Here is a 15,704-nt window from a genome sequence, read left to right as displayed (position 1 = left end):
TCACTAAACAGAATTGTGATGGGACCTGTGAGGGTCCAGTTGTGACTCTAGAAGTTTGAAAGACTGGAGAGCAAGGTCGCAGCGTGAAACCAGCCCCCTGGGTGCCCCAGAGACCTCCCGGACTGGCTGTCTCTCAGCGAAAGTTCTGTGGGTAAGGCTTCTCCTCTGCTCTCACCAGTCCTGATCCTCTTTCTTGTCCAGAGACGCTTGTCTTGTCTAGAAACACTCAGATTCCCAGAGACCAACTCCCAGTAACTCAGCCCCACAACCTCATTGCAGGAGCCAGAGCATCACTTATCGGGGGAGCTCCGTCTTCCAATCTTCTTTCCCAGGATTGAAATACTTGGGAAGATTGTGTGGGGCACTGGAGCGAGGTGAGGCTGATGGTCTGGATGGCTGTTCTGATGACAGCCCCTCTCCGTGGCCCAGGTTTGGCATCTTCTCTTGGGACACCTGCTGCCATGTTGGTGGCTGAGCGGTTGAAGTGATAGACTTGCTTGCTCGGTGCATCAGTGACCTGTCCCTTGCCTAGAAGACACTGAACTTCCTTCTACTGTGAGTTGACTTAAGTTTGAACTTGAAAAGGGCAACCACTTTTTCCTCTTGAAGTTTCCTGTACCCCAAAGACCTCCCTGCTCTTAGTGATTACATTGAAAATCTGTACCTGTAAGTCCATTTCCCCCTATATCTTAAATTTGTGTTTGCTGAAGACTCACTTGTTCCTGCCTCCTGCACCATCCCTGTGCTGTTCTCTTTCTCTACCCGCCCCCTTCATCTATGGAACAAGCCAAACCCTGTAGAGAAGACAAAGGTGTCGGTGTCCGTCACCCGTAAGCATTGACCCCTTCTTCAAGGAGCCCAGCTGCCCACAGTCAGGCGTCTCCACAGCACCGTGGAGAGGCCTCCCCCATGATGCCTGGGCTCGCACCGGGAGGAAGGGGGGACATGGCGCTTGCTGAGGAGACGGTGTTGGTGCCTGGAGACAGGGACAGTCCAAGATGAACGCCCTCCCCAGAATGCAGCATGTGTTTTATCACTGATTCTGAACTAAAACAGCCAATGCCCTCATTATTTTAAGAATGGTGTTCAGTTTTCACTCCCCTGTTGTTTGTAGCAGTCTCCCTACCTCAACAGCTCCAATCTAAAGAAAAATGAAACTTAACTTGACTCCTACCGGTGTTAGTGGCTACCCTCCATCTTCCTGGACGGACGAGTCATGGTGTGGGACTTGGCGGCTCAGCTCGTGTTCAAAGCTGTAGTTGCATCACGGTGGAAGCACCTCCCCGCTGCTGCAGAGCCGTGGTGACCACTGCTGGGGAAGTCGCCACGCTGCTGTCACCTTGCCCTGGCATTACACTCGGTGGATCCTCTTTTCACCAGACCCACCCTCCGCGAGGTCAAGGAGTCTGTCCTCTAAACTCATGGCGGCCATTCCTGACCATCAGGAGGGTGATGTGATGCTGGGATCTGCCCCCTTCACGTTGTCTCCTTCCCTTCTCCACAGAAAAGTTCTCATAGAAAGTCTAGTCCCATGTGCTCAGGCCTTCCGCTCCCACTGCCCTGCCCACAGCTGCCCCAGGGCCGTGGACCTGTTCCTCTCAGCACCCACACCTTGCATGTAGCACCCATCCTGCCTGTTCTTGATCCAGCGTTTTGGAGACTGCAGGGGGTCAGAGCATCCCTGGCTGCCTTGAGTGTCCTGTGTTCGACCCTGTGAATTCCCAAGAGTTCAGTTGCAGTTGGAGTGACTGAATTCTTGGGCTTTCTCGATGGCCCTGGTTCCCTTAGGAGTTCCATGCAGGACTCCTGTCCTCCTCTTGCGGCTCCAGCTCCTAGTGCTCCCCAGAGCCCAGTGAGTCCCACAAGTGCTCATATTTGAAGGTCTTAAGACAAATCCTCCTTGTAGCTTCTCTGCCTGTGATCTGTTCCTGCCACCTGCACGGCAGACCCAATGGTCTGTAACCGTATTTCAGAGCCTACACCTTCTCACAGTTGCCGCTCTACCGTCTCTACTCCCGGGTCCCAAGTGGTCTCTGGCTCACAGTCTGGTCTTGCATCAGCTTGGGTAGCACCTCACTGATGGTTTTTTTCAGATCAGTGGCTTCCACTTTTCTAATATCAGAGTGATGGAGCCAAGGAGGAAAGATCTGCTGGTATGGCGAAGCCACTGGCTTTGAGGCAACCAAAAGGCCGAAAAAAAAAAAAAAAAAAGCTGCCAGCCAAGGGGAACAGGGCATGGGGTGGTGCAGAGTTGGGACACCTTCTCTGGAAGCCACTTTTAGATATGTCTGTAATCCACCCTCCCTCCCGTAACCCATCCACATCACTGAGGCCATTCTGCATTTCCTGCCCTGGTACCTTCACAACAAATACCCTTTTTTGCATAAACTTTCTTGGGTTTGTCTCTGTTGCTTGCAATCAAATCTCTCCTATTTGATACACTCTCCAAAAGAGGCTAAAAGAGGCTGTCCTCTTCCACCCACCCTCAGGCACAGAGCTGTCCAGACCCCTCCTTACAGCTCTGCAGGCAGACTTCCCTCTTCCCACATCTCCCCACCCAGCTTCACCCCTCACAGCCACCCAGGCATCCATAAACCACACACACCGTCTGTTATCTATTGCTATGTGACAAGTGACCACAGACTCAGCAGCTTTAAACAGCATACATGTATTGTCTCATAGGGTCAGGCAGGAGTCCAAGCACAGCTTAGCTGGGTCCTCTGCCTGGGTCCCACACGGCTGCCGTAAAGGTGTCAGCCAGGGCTGCGGTCTCATCTGGAAGTCTGACTGGGGAAGAACCCGTTCCTAAGCTCCCTCAGGTTGTCAGAATTCATGTCCCCGTTGTTGTAGGGCCACATGCTCTGAGGGCCCTGGCTTCTTGCTGGCCATCATCTGAAGGATGCCCTCAGCTCCTTGAGAGCTCCTGCAGTTCCTGGTCATGTGGGCTTCCCCAGTGGGGCTGCGACTTCAGCCAGCCAGCAAGGACAGCCTCTCGAGTGAGTCTGCTAGCAGGACAGTTTCCATGCTATGATACAATCACAGGCTGACATCTCGTCACCTTTACCATATTACATTGGCTAGAAGCCAGTCACAATTTCCGTCCACACTCAGGGGGAGGGGATTACACAAGGGCATGAACACTGGGAGGTGGGGATCATTGAGGGTTACCTTGGGGGTCTATCCTCCACACACATCAAACTATCATTACAAGGAAGTGGGTGTAGCTCAGTGGTAGAGCGCATGCTTAGCATGCATGAGGGCCTGGGTTCAAACTCCAGTACCTCCATTAAAAATATTTTTTTAATTTAAAAAGACAGCAAAAAATATTACAAATGACACATGTCAGGGTAGACTTGAGCCAAATATATATAATATATTTTTATTGAAGTATAGTCAGTTTACAATGTTGTGTCCATTTCTGGTGCACAGCACAATGCTTCAGTCATACATGAATATACATTTATTCATTTTTATGTTCTTTTTCACCATAAGTCACTACAAGATATTGAATATAGTTCCCTGTGCTATACAGTATAAACTTGTTGTTTATCTATTTTATATATATTAGTATCTTTTGAAAGAACCAAAACAAAAATTTATCAGGGTTCTGTTTTTACCCTCTATCCTTGTATTTGAATTCAGTTTTCCTACACATCAAGCAATTATTTGAATGACCAGAAATTTTTTTAATGTCATTTCATGGTAGAAATAACATTTTTGCTTTCACACAAGGATCCTCAGAATTGAAGCCATGTCTTAAAAATAATTTCTATGTTTCCTCCAGGTGAATATAGAGGGCTTACTCTTCCAAACACTGGCCTAGACCCTGGGGAACCAACCTGAATCCTACAAACGTTGCCTCGGCCCCCAGGAAGCTTGCAAACAGATACCGAGGAAACAGGGAGAGACTGCAGAGATGGCAGGAGCCAGAAGAGCCCATAGGAGGAAGGCCATCTTGATGGAGATGGAGAGGAAGGCAAGCACTCCAGATGCTAGGAACGGCTTGTGCTGCAGGTGTGGGGTGAGGGCATGGAAGTAGATGGGGGGGGGCAGGCAACGAGGCTGGGGAGGTGAGGAGGAGCTAGAGTATGAAGGACCTGACACCCCGTGTTGGGATGTCATGCAGGGGAGGAGGCTGCTGTTGACAGAGGAGGAGAGTGATGGTCGTATTTGTATTTAAGATCCTCGTGGCTGCAGTGCAGAAAATGGATGGAGTCGGGGCAAGACTAGAAGCAGGGACCCCTGAGAGAGGAGCTGGTGGGGCCCCTCCTGAGGTAGAGGCAGTGGACCAACGAAGATGTTGTCCAGGAGGCAGAGTCCACACGACTTGGTGATTGATCATGGGCCTTTCCCAAAGGTGAGAGCTGGTCCTGAGGGCAGCCTGGCAACTGTCGTTTATGGTCAAGGAAGGCTTGGAAGTTACATTGTTTCCAAAGGGCAGAGGACGGGTGATGGATCACCCATTCAGTCACCTCCATGAGCTCAGACCTCAAGGCCTGAGCTGGTGCAGGAAGAGTGGGTGTTCCTTGGTCATAGGTACCTGGGCAGGGGTGGGCAGCCAGGCCAGGTAGGGTGGCTGCTGGATCTGAGACAAGCAGCCAGACACCTGTGTTCTGAAGGACTTCCATTCGCCAGGCTGTGCCAGGCATCCTTGCAAATGACGCCTGCCCTCATGGAACTTTTTGTCTAGTTGGGAAGATGGTTAAGCCATCAATGATAAAGTGTGATCATGCTTTGAAGGTTCCTGTCAAAGTGGGTGTGGGATGACCAGGAAGGCTTCCTGGAAGAAGGGATGTTCAATCAGCGACTAGAATAGGAGTCAGCCAGGAGAGGAAGCGGGGATGGTTTAGGCAGAGGGAAGAGCAGAAGCAAAGACCTATTTGTTGCATATTTATAACCATACGTATGGGGCCCACTGGATGTCAGCCACTGTACCAGGCCCAGGGGTGGGACAGCGTGAGCATGGGCTGACCCTAGAGTGCAAAGGGAGAGCCGTCAGAGTTGAAACTGGAAAGAGGCCTGACCATCAGGGGTCTTGAAATTCCCACCCAGGAGTGTGGACTTCATCCAGGGAGTAAGTGGAGAAGTGGCTTGCTCAGCTTTGCTCTCTCTGCCTAAGGCTGGAGAGTGGGCCAGGCTAGAGGCAGAAAGACCAGGAGGCTGGTGGCAGTGAGCCAGGGGCAAGGTGGCAGCGGCCTGAGCTACTGCGGTGACAGCGCCCATCAAAACGCACTTCTTACCCCAACCAGCTGCAGCAGAGGTCTTGGTGGGGGTGGGGGGCTGAGGGCCAATTGGGGAAACCTCCCAGGCCTCCCACTCCCCACCTTTGGCCCTTGAGAGGGTCACTCCGCCTCCTCTGGAGCCCACTTGCCCCAGACGCCAGCTCAATCTCTTGCCCAGAGCCAGTTTTAGGTCTGGATAGCAGCCGCGTTAGCCAACAGCTGCCCACACAGGTCCTTTCCTAGGAGGACTGAGGGGCCCGGTCCAGCCCACAGCTGTCATTCGGGCCCGTGGGGAAAAGCCAGGCCTCTGACAAGGATAGGTGTCGAGGCTTTACCTTTGGACCAGGTTGGGCCAGGTGTTGAGCTCATCAGGTACGAGGAACTCAAAAGATACCCTGAGTGACTGGGTGAGCTGGTGGCTCCTCAGCCCCAGGGTTTCCCAGCCATGCTATTTTGAAGTCTGGGCTTCCAGTCGTCAGGCCAGCGAGTGGTTCTAACCCACCCCAGCAACCCCGCTAATCTCAGGACTAGAGTAACATCTCAGGGCGCCTGGCTACCCCAGAGATGGTTTCAGGGCTGACTCTGCTGGCCTGCGCTTGCTGCTCTCATCTGTGCATATGGTACCCACAACCCCTACAGTTCATTCCATCGGGCCCCACCCATCAGGGCCCGGAACAGAGACATTCGGATGGACAGCTCTACATGGAACAGGATAGCTGCTCTCCAGGTCATAAGCCCCATTGCCCCTCGTCCAGCAGCGACTCATTGTGGAGCTGCCCGGCCTGGCTTCTCATTTTAGGGAAGCATCATTGTGTGGCATCAAGCAGAGAAGCCCAGGCTGAGGCAGAACTTGGGATGGGCACATCGTTCCCTGATTTCCTCATGGCACAGGATTCCAGGGCACCAGCTCAGGTCTACTTTCCAGAGATTGTAATGAGGAGCAAGCTTCACAATGAGAAAATCTTTGGGGACCAACTCTTCCTTTACCCAAAGCCAGCAACAGCGCAAGGCGGGAGGCAGGATGCAGCTCCCACTCCCTGCACTTGGAAGGTGAGTTGGGGAGGGTTCAAGTCCTCACACTCAGCCCAGGAGATGTGGCTCCTGGGGGCCTGGGAGTCTCTTTGCTTGTCTATTCCTTTGAATTTGGTTGTTGATGTTACATGATGGACAGGAAGAGTGAAAAACTAGCCTTTTGAGACATGGAAGCTGTATGCTTCTCTTTCCAGCGTCTAACCTTCATTCTCTTTTCAGAAGAAAAGGGCTAAACATCATATTGAAAATGGCCCAAACATACATCCAGTGGACGTGCTAATTCAAAAAGACACCTGCACCCCAGTGTTCACAGCAGCACTATTTACAGTAGCCAAGACATGGAAACAGCCTAAATGTCCATCAACAGATGACTGGATGAAGAAGAGGTGATGTATATATACAATGGAAAAACTACTCAGCCATAAAAAAGAATAGAATAATGCCATTTGCAGCAACATGGATGGACCTGGAGATCATCATTCTAAGTGAAGTAAGTCAGAAAGAGAAATAAAAATACCATATGATATCACTTACACGTGGAGTCTAAAAAAAAAAAAGTCAAATGAACTTATTTACAAAACAGAAATAGACTCACAGACATAGAAAACAAACTTATGGTTACCAGGTGGGGATGGGGGGTAGGAAGGAATAAATTGGGAGTTCAAGATTTGCAGATACTAATATATATAAAATAAATAAACAGCAAGTTTCTACTGTACAGCACAGGGAACTCTATTCAATATCTTGTAGTAACCTATAATGAAAAAGAATATGAAAAGGAATATATGTATGTATATGTATGACTGAAATATTGTGCTGTACACCAGAAATTCACACAACATCGGAAATTGACTATCCTTAAATTAAAAGGAAGAAAGAAAGGAAGGAAGGAAGGAAGAGAGAAAGAGAGAAAGAAAGAAAATAGCCCATAAACACTTTTGAAGCCTCGTGGTAAACAAACAAAGCTTTATTATTTTTTTTCCCATCATTAAAAAAATCAGGGCACTGAAAACAAACTGAGATCGTGGACCCCCGGGCCCACCCCACGTTAAGCAAAGTAGCCCCAGAGGAAGACGGCACAGCTGACGCAGACGATGAGGTTGACGTCCAGAAGGGTTTTCACCAACGGGGTTTCTTCCAAGGACACTATGACAGGGTCCGCCCTGCCCGGGGGCCCCTCCTTGCCCTTGCTGTCCACTCCACAGAGCCACAGGATGGCTTTCACCACTTTGGACCGCTTTTCGGTCATGTCGCCTAAAAAGAACCCAGCAAATAAAAAGGTCATGAGGATGGGCTGTGTCTCCCAGACAGGAGCGAAGAGAGACCAACCAGGTGTGTTCCAGACACTGTGATAAATGCTGTATGTTTTACAATTGTGTGTTTTCTGGAAGGTATTCATTAATACCTTAATTCCGGAAGACCGTTTTGTTCTGGAAGATCGGTATTTCCTGACTTTTCACCATTTTCAGGTGCAGAATTTCAGGTGAAGGGGTAGAGGCTCAGACTCATTCGAGTGAAGCCACACCGCTGCTGAGCAGCGGCAGAGGTGGGTTTAGGACCAGTTCTATCTGACTCCCTCCTCTCGGGTGCACTGCCTGCCAGAAGGCTGAGCTGGGCAACCTTGTGGGAAACTCTCTTTCTCCATCGAGAGCTGGGGCTGCAAAGTCAACTGCTTATGGAACCAGATAGGTAGGGGATCGGAGTCCAGGCAGCTGATTTGCCGACTAAACATTTCGAAATATTCTTCACCTCTACCAAGAAAGCTCCTCTCTCTCATTTTCCTTGGAACCCACGGCCTTCTAGATCTATCCCTGGGTTCCCCACTTTGGGATGACATGGGTTCACATCCACAAGTATTTTTTTTAAAAGCCATGTGTGATGATTAATAATAACTACAACCTTGGGGTTGTGGAGACAGTAGGGACTGGTGGGGACCTTGGCTAAATGCACATCCCAGATCTAAGGAACAGCTGCTTTACAGCTCCAGACAATTTTGCCTGCATGGGCTCTGTGTTGCCAGATCTTCCAATTTTTCAAGAGAAGATGGAAATCTGGAGTGTTATATGAAATCTCTTGATTTTTAAATAACTCACATTTTATTAAAATAGTAGGTGGGCCAAACCAAACTAGGTCTACAAGCTGCCAGTTTAAAAGCAGTCATTTAGAGAACACCAGAATTATACCCTCCTGCCACGGTTCTAGTAGGCACTCAACAAGCCTTGGCTATCACTGCCCACCTGAGGCATCTGTTACTAACCTTTCCAGTGGCCACAGAGTGAAGAAGGACCAGACCCTGGGAGTCAGGAGATGCAAAAATTCCAAGTCTGCCCCTTTTCCCTTTTCTGGCTTGTGATCTGATGGGAAAACGTCCCCTTAAACATATGATGCTCCTACTGCAACTGAGGAGCATGGCAACTCACTGCTGTGGGGTTTAGACGTGCTTTCTTGAACCATCTCGAACTGGATGTTGGTGCTGCCGGCCTCTGACGTCCCGTTCTGGGAGAGGGTGGGAGGCAGCGGAGTTGTTGGTGGCACCTGTTCCTTCTGGACCAGGGGGTCATGGCGAGTAAACCAGGTCAGGCGACTGACCTAGGGGCAGAGGTGACTTGTGAGATGAGGAGTGGGCTGGAGACCGTCATCCCTTCCTCCCATCACCTTCCAACACAGAGCTCAGACTTCACGTCCAAGTCTGCCCCAAGCTCACCCTCCCACTCCACCCTCTAATGAGTTTCTAGTCCCCGCACTTTTCAGAATCAATGGACATTTCCATCTTTCTTCCACACAACTCTAATTCCCCTGTTGGGATCCCACCCGCCCTCATTCTAGTCCCCACAGCTTAACCTTAGCCCTTGGGTGTCGTGGGATCCAGCAATCAGCCATTCAGCTGACTCATTTCTCTGGCCACAGGGATTAAGCTGGTTCAGTGTGTCCTGAGCTGACTCCATCAATGGGAATCAGGAACTTTACCGGAAATGCTGGGACAAAACTGCTTATGCTTTTGCTTAATGAGGTTAAGAAAGCATGAGGGGGAGGGGTGTAGCTCAGTGGTAGAGTGCGTGCTTAGCATGCACAAGGTCCTGGGTTCAATCCCCAGTACCTCCATTAAAAAATAAACAAATATAATCTAATTACCACCCCCCCCCAAAAAAGACCAAACAAACAAAAAAGAGAGTATGTATTCCTAGAAGCTGCTGGCCCCACGTGGGGCCTGAGACTAGAAGCAGAGTTGAGAGACAGATTCTGGTGGCCTTTTCACTGTCCTGAAATCAAGTTCTTCCTAAAACCCAGCCCTGGACTTTTCAGCTTTTTGAACAATCAGCCCTTTCCACTTAAGTCACGTGGGTTGTTTTCGGTCACTAGTAGTGAGGGGTCTCAATGGATATAGAGTCAAACCCAGATGTACCATCTCCTTGGAGGGCGGCTGTGTGAACCAGCTCACGGTGGACACGGTGATCAGGGTGACCCCAGACAGAATCATGGAGAAGTAGAGGTAGTGGACATTCTTCACCACAGCTGGGCGATTATCTGGCTGGTCACACCGAGGCTGCTCGTAAATGAAGTCCAGGACCAGCCGAACCAAGCCTAGGAGAAGGCCCAAGATGAGACCTGAGAAGGCACCCTGCAAAGCAGAGGAAGGCCATCTTAGACCCGTGCAGGGCTCGCAGGCGGCCGGCACGGGTCTCCACAAACCTCAGCAAGCCCTTTCCAGACTTTGTCCTTCAAGTGACAGTCACCGCAGGGGTCAGTGATTCAAAAAGGGTTGGAGCTACTTTTTACATTTCACATATAATTAATCAATTACATATCATTCTCTGTTGATTCAGCTTCCCTATTTAATGAAAAAATGCATCAAAATAGAACCCCTCATTGCTATTTTTTTTTTAAACACCCTCTATGTATCTCCTATATAGAACTCATCCCCCTCCAATGACACCGAGTCAAGACATCCTCATGTCCTCTCTCCGGTCACCTTCTCTCCCATCTTCATGGGCTGAGGGGCTGATCCAGAGCTACCTTTTCATTGGTCCGCTTCCAGAAACATCCCATGATGAAGATCACGGCCACAGGCGGCTGCAGGTAGGAGCTGATGGCCTGGATGTAAATGAAGAGTTGGCCGCCCTGGCTGGCCTGGACCACAGGGATCCAGAGGATGGAGACCAACACCAGAAGCAACACAAACACCCTAGTACCGGATGGAGAGAAATCCCCCCATTAGCGCTGTCTTCTCTGAACAGTTCTCTTTTTTATACAGCTTTATTGAAGTAGAATATTATATACCATAAGATTCGCCAATTTTAAGTGTACAATCCAGTAACTTCCGAGGAATTTATAGAGTTGCACAACCATCACTGCAAGCAAGTATTAGAACATCCATCGCTCCAAAAAGTCCCCTCATGCCCATTTATAGTCGATTCCTGTTCCCACCCTAAATAAGCTTCGGTCTCTACAGGTTTGCTTTTTTTGGACATTTCACATAAATGGTATCATACAATATACGGTCTTTTGCAGCTGGCTTCTTTCTCTTAGCAAGTCTTTGAGTTTCATCACGGATGGAGGGTATAGCTCAGTGGTAGAGCTTATGCTTAGCATGCACGAGGTCCTGGGTTCAATTCCCAGTACCTCCATTAAAGCAAACAAAACAAAACAAAGCAAAAAAACCTGAGTTTTCTCACAGATCACGTATCGGTATGTCATTCCTTTTTATTGTTGAAAAACATCCCATTGCGTGGATATGCCGTCACGTACTGCTGTTTCTCTTTCACCTGTCAGTGGCCACTTAGATTGTTTCTACTTTTCAGCTGTTGTAAAAATACGCCACTGTGAACATTTGTGTACAAGTCTTTGTGCAGACATATGGTTTCATTTCTAGGAATGCAATTCTAGGGTAAATTTATGTTGAACTTTTTAAGAAACTGCCAAACTATTTTTGAACAGTTGAACTATTTTACCTTCCCACCTCTGATGCATAAGCTTTCCGACTTCTCTGCCTCCTTGCCTGTCGTTTTGATTATAGCCGTTCTAATGGGTGTGTAGTGCTATCTCGCAGTGATTTTTCTAGATTACTATCTTGTTTTGTAGATTATTCTAGATTACAAGTCCTTTGTCAGATATATGACTTGCAAACATTGCCCCCAGTCTGTGGCTTGTCTTCTTGTTTCCTTCATGGTGTCTTCTGAAGTGAGAAGGTTTTAGATTTTTATGAAGTCTAGTTCATCTCTTTTTTTATGGATTATGCTTTTGGGGTCATACTTCTCCCTAACCTATAGGTGAGATAGCCCTTTGGATGTACCTCCTTGAGGGGCAGAGTCCCAAGATGCCTACTAGCATGTGTTTTACATTAAATGTACGTGCCACTCATTCTGGTCATTTTCATTCCCCCCGTCAGACTTCAGGACTTTGCAGAAAGCTTGTTAGAGAAACCTTCTCCCCAAGCCCCAGAACATCCTTCTCCCTTTTACCTGGCTAACTCCTATTCACCCCTCAGAACCCAATCCAGGTTGGAGACTTTTCCTCTGAATCCCTAGGTCTCCTGACTCCCCAGTCATAAGACTCATCGGGGTTATACCTGCCTGTTTCCTTATCCTTCTCTTCTCTTATCTCCACAAAGGCAAAACTGACTCTTTTCTTTTCACTGACACATAGTAGGTGCTCCCTGCACATCTCTTGAATGAATGAGTGACTGACTCATACATGGGGTCCTAGTGTACTTCACCTTTGCCATCAGAGGAGGGGGAGAGCCAGCCTGCAGACGTCGCTGGTCGGACCTACCTCTGGGTGACTCAACTTTCTCCTCCCTGGATATCTAGACTTTTCACACCCCTGCCCGGCCCCGCCCAGTGAGACTTTACCTGCCCACAATCATGAGCTCCTTCTCAGATGCCCGAGGCCGGAGGTGGTTCCAGAGGTCCATGGTGAAGATGGTGCTGGCACTGTTAAAGATGGAGGTGAGGGAGGACATGAGCGCCGCCACCATCACAGCCATCATGAGCCCACGGAGCCCTGGGGGCAGAAGGGAGGTCTATGGGCCTCAGGCTTTTGCTGCCAACAGCTGCTGCTCTCACTCGTGACTCCATTTCCCCAGGCCCATGGCCAGCTGATCCCAACAGGTTCAACCCTGAGGAGGCAGCACTCAGGGGTGGGAGCCAAGAGGAGAGACTCAGAGGGGTGGGCTGGGCAGAGCCCCCTGGATAGCCTGAGCTTCAGTTAGGGCTTAGTCCATCAGCTCAGAGCCCATTCCCTCCCGCATCCTCCCATCTTGTCCACACCCCCACCCAGATGAGAGCCCAGCCAACGTCCTCCTTTCTGGGTGCGCCGGAGGACTCCATTTAGAGGTGAGAGATCATTACCCACAGGCAGGAGTTCCAGCACAAGTTTGGGATATGCGATGTCAGAGCAGCCGGCGGGGTTGCTACAGACCTTCTGGCAGATTTCTGGGTCTGCACAAGCCACTTGGTCTATGGAGGAAACAAGCCCAGAGCTGAGCAGACAGACCCTCAGAGCTCCAGGAACAGCCAAAACCTGGCCCGGCACAGCCCAGCACCAGGAGATAGGATTACTGTGGATAAGCGTATAGTTCAGTGACATAAAAAGGAGCCTAGACTTTACAAACCATGGCCTTCTTACTTAACCATCCTGAACCTCAGATGCCGTATCTGTTAAATCGGGACAGTAACACAACTCCTCTTCATACGATTATAGTGAGGATGGGCTGAGATGACACACTTAGCACGCAGTCTGACACGGAGGAAGCACTGAATACATTTCAGTTATTATGACTGTAACCCAAATAAAGCTGAGACACCTAGCGGCCAGTCTCAGCACAGAGTCCTGTATCAGGATCCTCCACTCCCTAAAAAAGGACCCAAGAATTCACATCTTTACTAAGTTCATCAGAATTGCAAAGGACAATGCCGTCACTTGACACATGGCAAATCTTTTTCAAATTCCTCTTTCTGCCCAACCCCTTCTCAACAGCTGTTCCTCATTTTAGACTCCTAAAAATCCAACCAGGCTCTGAATTTCTCTCTCCTCCGCTTTCTGCATTTCCGCGTCAATTCTTGTCTCACCTAAACAGCATTCTGATTTTCTAATGTAAATCCACCCTGACTTCCTAGCATCTCCATCTGTACCTCTCGCTCGGAAGACAGAAGAGGAGATAAAAATTATAATAGTGTGTGTAGAGCACAGGGAAGTATATTCAATTTCTTGTAATAACATGATGGAAAATAATCTGAAAAGAAAAAATACACATGTATGTATATGTATAACTGAATCTGCTGTACACCCGAAACTAACATTGTAAGTCAACTACACTTCAATAAAAAAAAAGTTGTTTTTAATTATACTAGTGTGTAGCACAGAGTAGATACTCCATACATTTTTGTTGGGGAGAAGGTAGCTGTCTCATTATTGTTACCTTCAGAGAGGGGAAGGGACACAGCAAGGCTGTGTTGGAGGCAGAGCTTAATTTAAACACGGGTCTCCCAACTCCCAGTCCAACCTTTCAGGGAAGGAAACCATCTCAGTGCCAGCCCAACACCACTCGCCTCCGCTGGACCACTTACTAAATTCTCAAGTCTCTTCTGCCAGCTGGATCTAGGAATAACTCCCATAAGTAACTCCCAGGCCCTCTTTCTGCTCAGTCCAAAGGCATCTTTTTTCCTCATTCTGATGGGTGCCACTGCCTTCCAGCCCGCCTTCAAAGGCAAGTGGAAAGCACCCCGAGCCTCAGTTTAGGGGTGAGTTTGGGTCCCTTCACTGCTCCTGCCCATCTTCTCCCGGGTCCTGATGCAGCATCAGTGTCATGATGATCATTCAGTTGAGGCCTCAAGTTCACAAGTGGCCTCGAACGCAGATGTTTGACAGTATTTCCAGATGAGGTTGTCTGTCTCGTCTTCATATTTTTATCTGCATTAAAACTGTTAGTTGAATCAATGTAAACATTTAAAGTACATCACGACTTTTAAAATCTAGTGTTGTTGATTCTTCATTTTCTTTTTTGAAATAGCCTAACGCCTAAGGAATGGAAGTCACCCCAGGGCCCTTCATCCATTAGGAAGCCCAAGAACTAGCTGGTCTTTGTTAAATTTCTCCACTCACTGTCTTGTCTTCTCAAGGCTGGGACCCTCCCTTCCCTCCACTAACACCCACCAATGGGGGAGGCAGTGGGTGCTGTGGCCACAACGAATAATACTATGGAGGAACTGTAGATGGCCCGCATAACTCTAGTTCAGTCTTAGACAAAATTAAGACTGCAGACCAAAATGATATTTGACAAGAAGGATTGAGAAGAAACAATCTTGTTGGGAAAAATCCTTTTGAGAGGTCAAAGTTCTTGGCTTGTTTATGACTCTTAGCGTAGGAGAATATTATAAAAATGTCACATTCCTCTGGCCAGGACATGGTATGGAGCCTCCCCGGTGGGGCAAAGATCTTGTTTATGTTCAATCTTATGGGTCCTGACTCTTGTTGTCCAAAAGCTCCGCTCTTCAAGGTCCACCAAGAAGGAGCCAGACCCTCCCTGAGATAGTTCAATTAACTACCTGGTTTTTGTTTAACCTTCTAGGAATGTAACCTTCAACCATGAAACACGTGACAGACACAGAGTTTATAAAGCAAGTTTGTGGCAGAGAATGGTGTTTGTTCATTCAGGCTAAAGGATATGCTCATCATAGGGAAATTAGTCGGCTCAGCTAGGTTACAAACGAAACTAACAGCCTTGCAATCATTAACACTCCATTCACTAATATCCACTCATCTGCCTTGGTTTAATTAATCAGCCATTTCATACATGGAGTGGTTTCTCTTGTCAGATCCTCCGATGCTTGAAATAAAGGATGGCTCTAGCAGAGTCCAGTCCAAACATAGCACCAAACCTCCTTCTCCCACAGATGCCAACATTCACGGAAGGTTCACTGTGATTCAGATGTCGCCAATAAACACAGTAATACACCTTCTCGTGTAATCTTCACAACTCCAGGGGAAAGATACTGTTATCATACTTATTTTCAAGACAAGTAAACTGAGGCCCAGAGAGGTTAAGTAGCGTCCCCAAATCATACAGCTAGTAAGTATCATGGGTAGGACTCAAAACCTTAGTTTATTCTAAAGCTCAGGTAGAGAGGACTGGCTGGTAAACAGATATATTCCTAGACTCCCGTGTTTTATTGTTTTGAGGGTTGTTTTGCTTCTTGCTTGGTTCCCACTGAGGTTCCTTTACACGTGTGTGCCATGTCTCAGATGGACAAAGTGGAAGAAGGTGTTGCCCAGGCTCATGAGAGCTCAGGATCAGAGCATGCTTTTAGGCAGTGCTGGACCCATTTGAAGATTCAGAGAGGAGCTGGGGCAGCTGAGACAGAGAAAAGAGTGGAAATGGGTATAAACAGTGGCTGGCCTGGCACCTGGCCTTTTACACCAGGGCTTCTCAATCTTCTGGTGGGCTCGTTAAAA

General features: G+C 48.5%; 1 protein-coding gene and 1 long non-coding RNA gene across 4 annotated transcripts in view; one reads left to right on the top strand and one right to left on the bottom strand.

Moving 5' to 3' along the window:
- The first annotated feature begins 3,814 nt into the window (after nucleotides 1-3,814).
- On the top strand, nucleotides 3,815-6,738 carry LOC135319167 (uncharacterized). Its single transcript, XR_010377613.1, has 4 exons — nucleotides 3,815-4,014; nucleotides 4,182-4,357; nucleotides 6,114-6,272; nucleotides 6,474-6,738. It is a non-coding gene; the product is annotated as an uncharacterized LOC135319167 (long non-coding RNA).
- Nucleotides 6,739-7,203: 465 nt separating this feature from the next.
- The window catches only part of SLC5A11 (solute carrier family 5 member 11), a 56,616-nt gene continuing 48,115 nt past the window's right edge, over nucleotides 7,204-15,704 (bottom strand). For all 3 annotated transcript variants that reach the window (XM_031433025.2, XM_064478530.1, XM_064478531.1), the window contains 6 exons: nucleotides 12,602-12,709; nucleotides 12,104-12,254; nucleotides 10,269-10,437; nucleotides 9,658-9,873; nucleotides 8,675-8,843; nucleotides 7,204-7,508 (listed from right to left, as the gene is read on the bottom strand). In XM_031433025.2, coding sequence (XP_031288885.2) covers nucleotides 7,303-7,508; nucleotides 8,675-8,843; nucleotides 9,658-9,873; nucleotides 10,269-10,437; nucleotides 12,104-12,254; nucleotides 12,602-12,709 — 1,019 coding nt within the window. In that variant the 3' untranslated portion in view covers nucleotides 7,204-7,302. The remainder of the gene's footprint in view (nucleotides 7,509-8,674; nucleotides 8,844-9,657; nucleotides 9,874-10,268; nucleotides 10,438-12,103; nucleotides 12,255-12,601; nucleotides 12,710-15,704) is intronic.

The sequence above is a fragment of the Camelus dromedarius genome, chromosome 24 (assembly GCF_036321535.1).
Source record: "Camelus dromedarius isolate mCamDro1 chromosome 24, mCamDro1.pat, whole genome shotgun sequence".
NCBI lineage: Eukaryota > Metazoa > Chordata > Mammalia > Artiodactyla > Camelidae > Camelus > Camelus dromedarius.
This window is presented reverse-complemented; position numbering and strand designations above follow the sequence as displayed.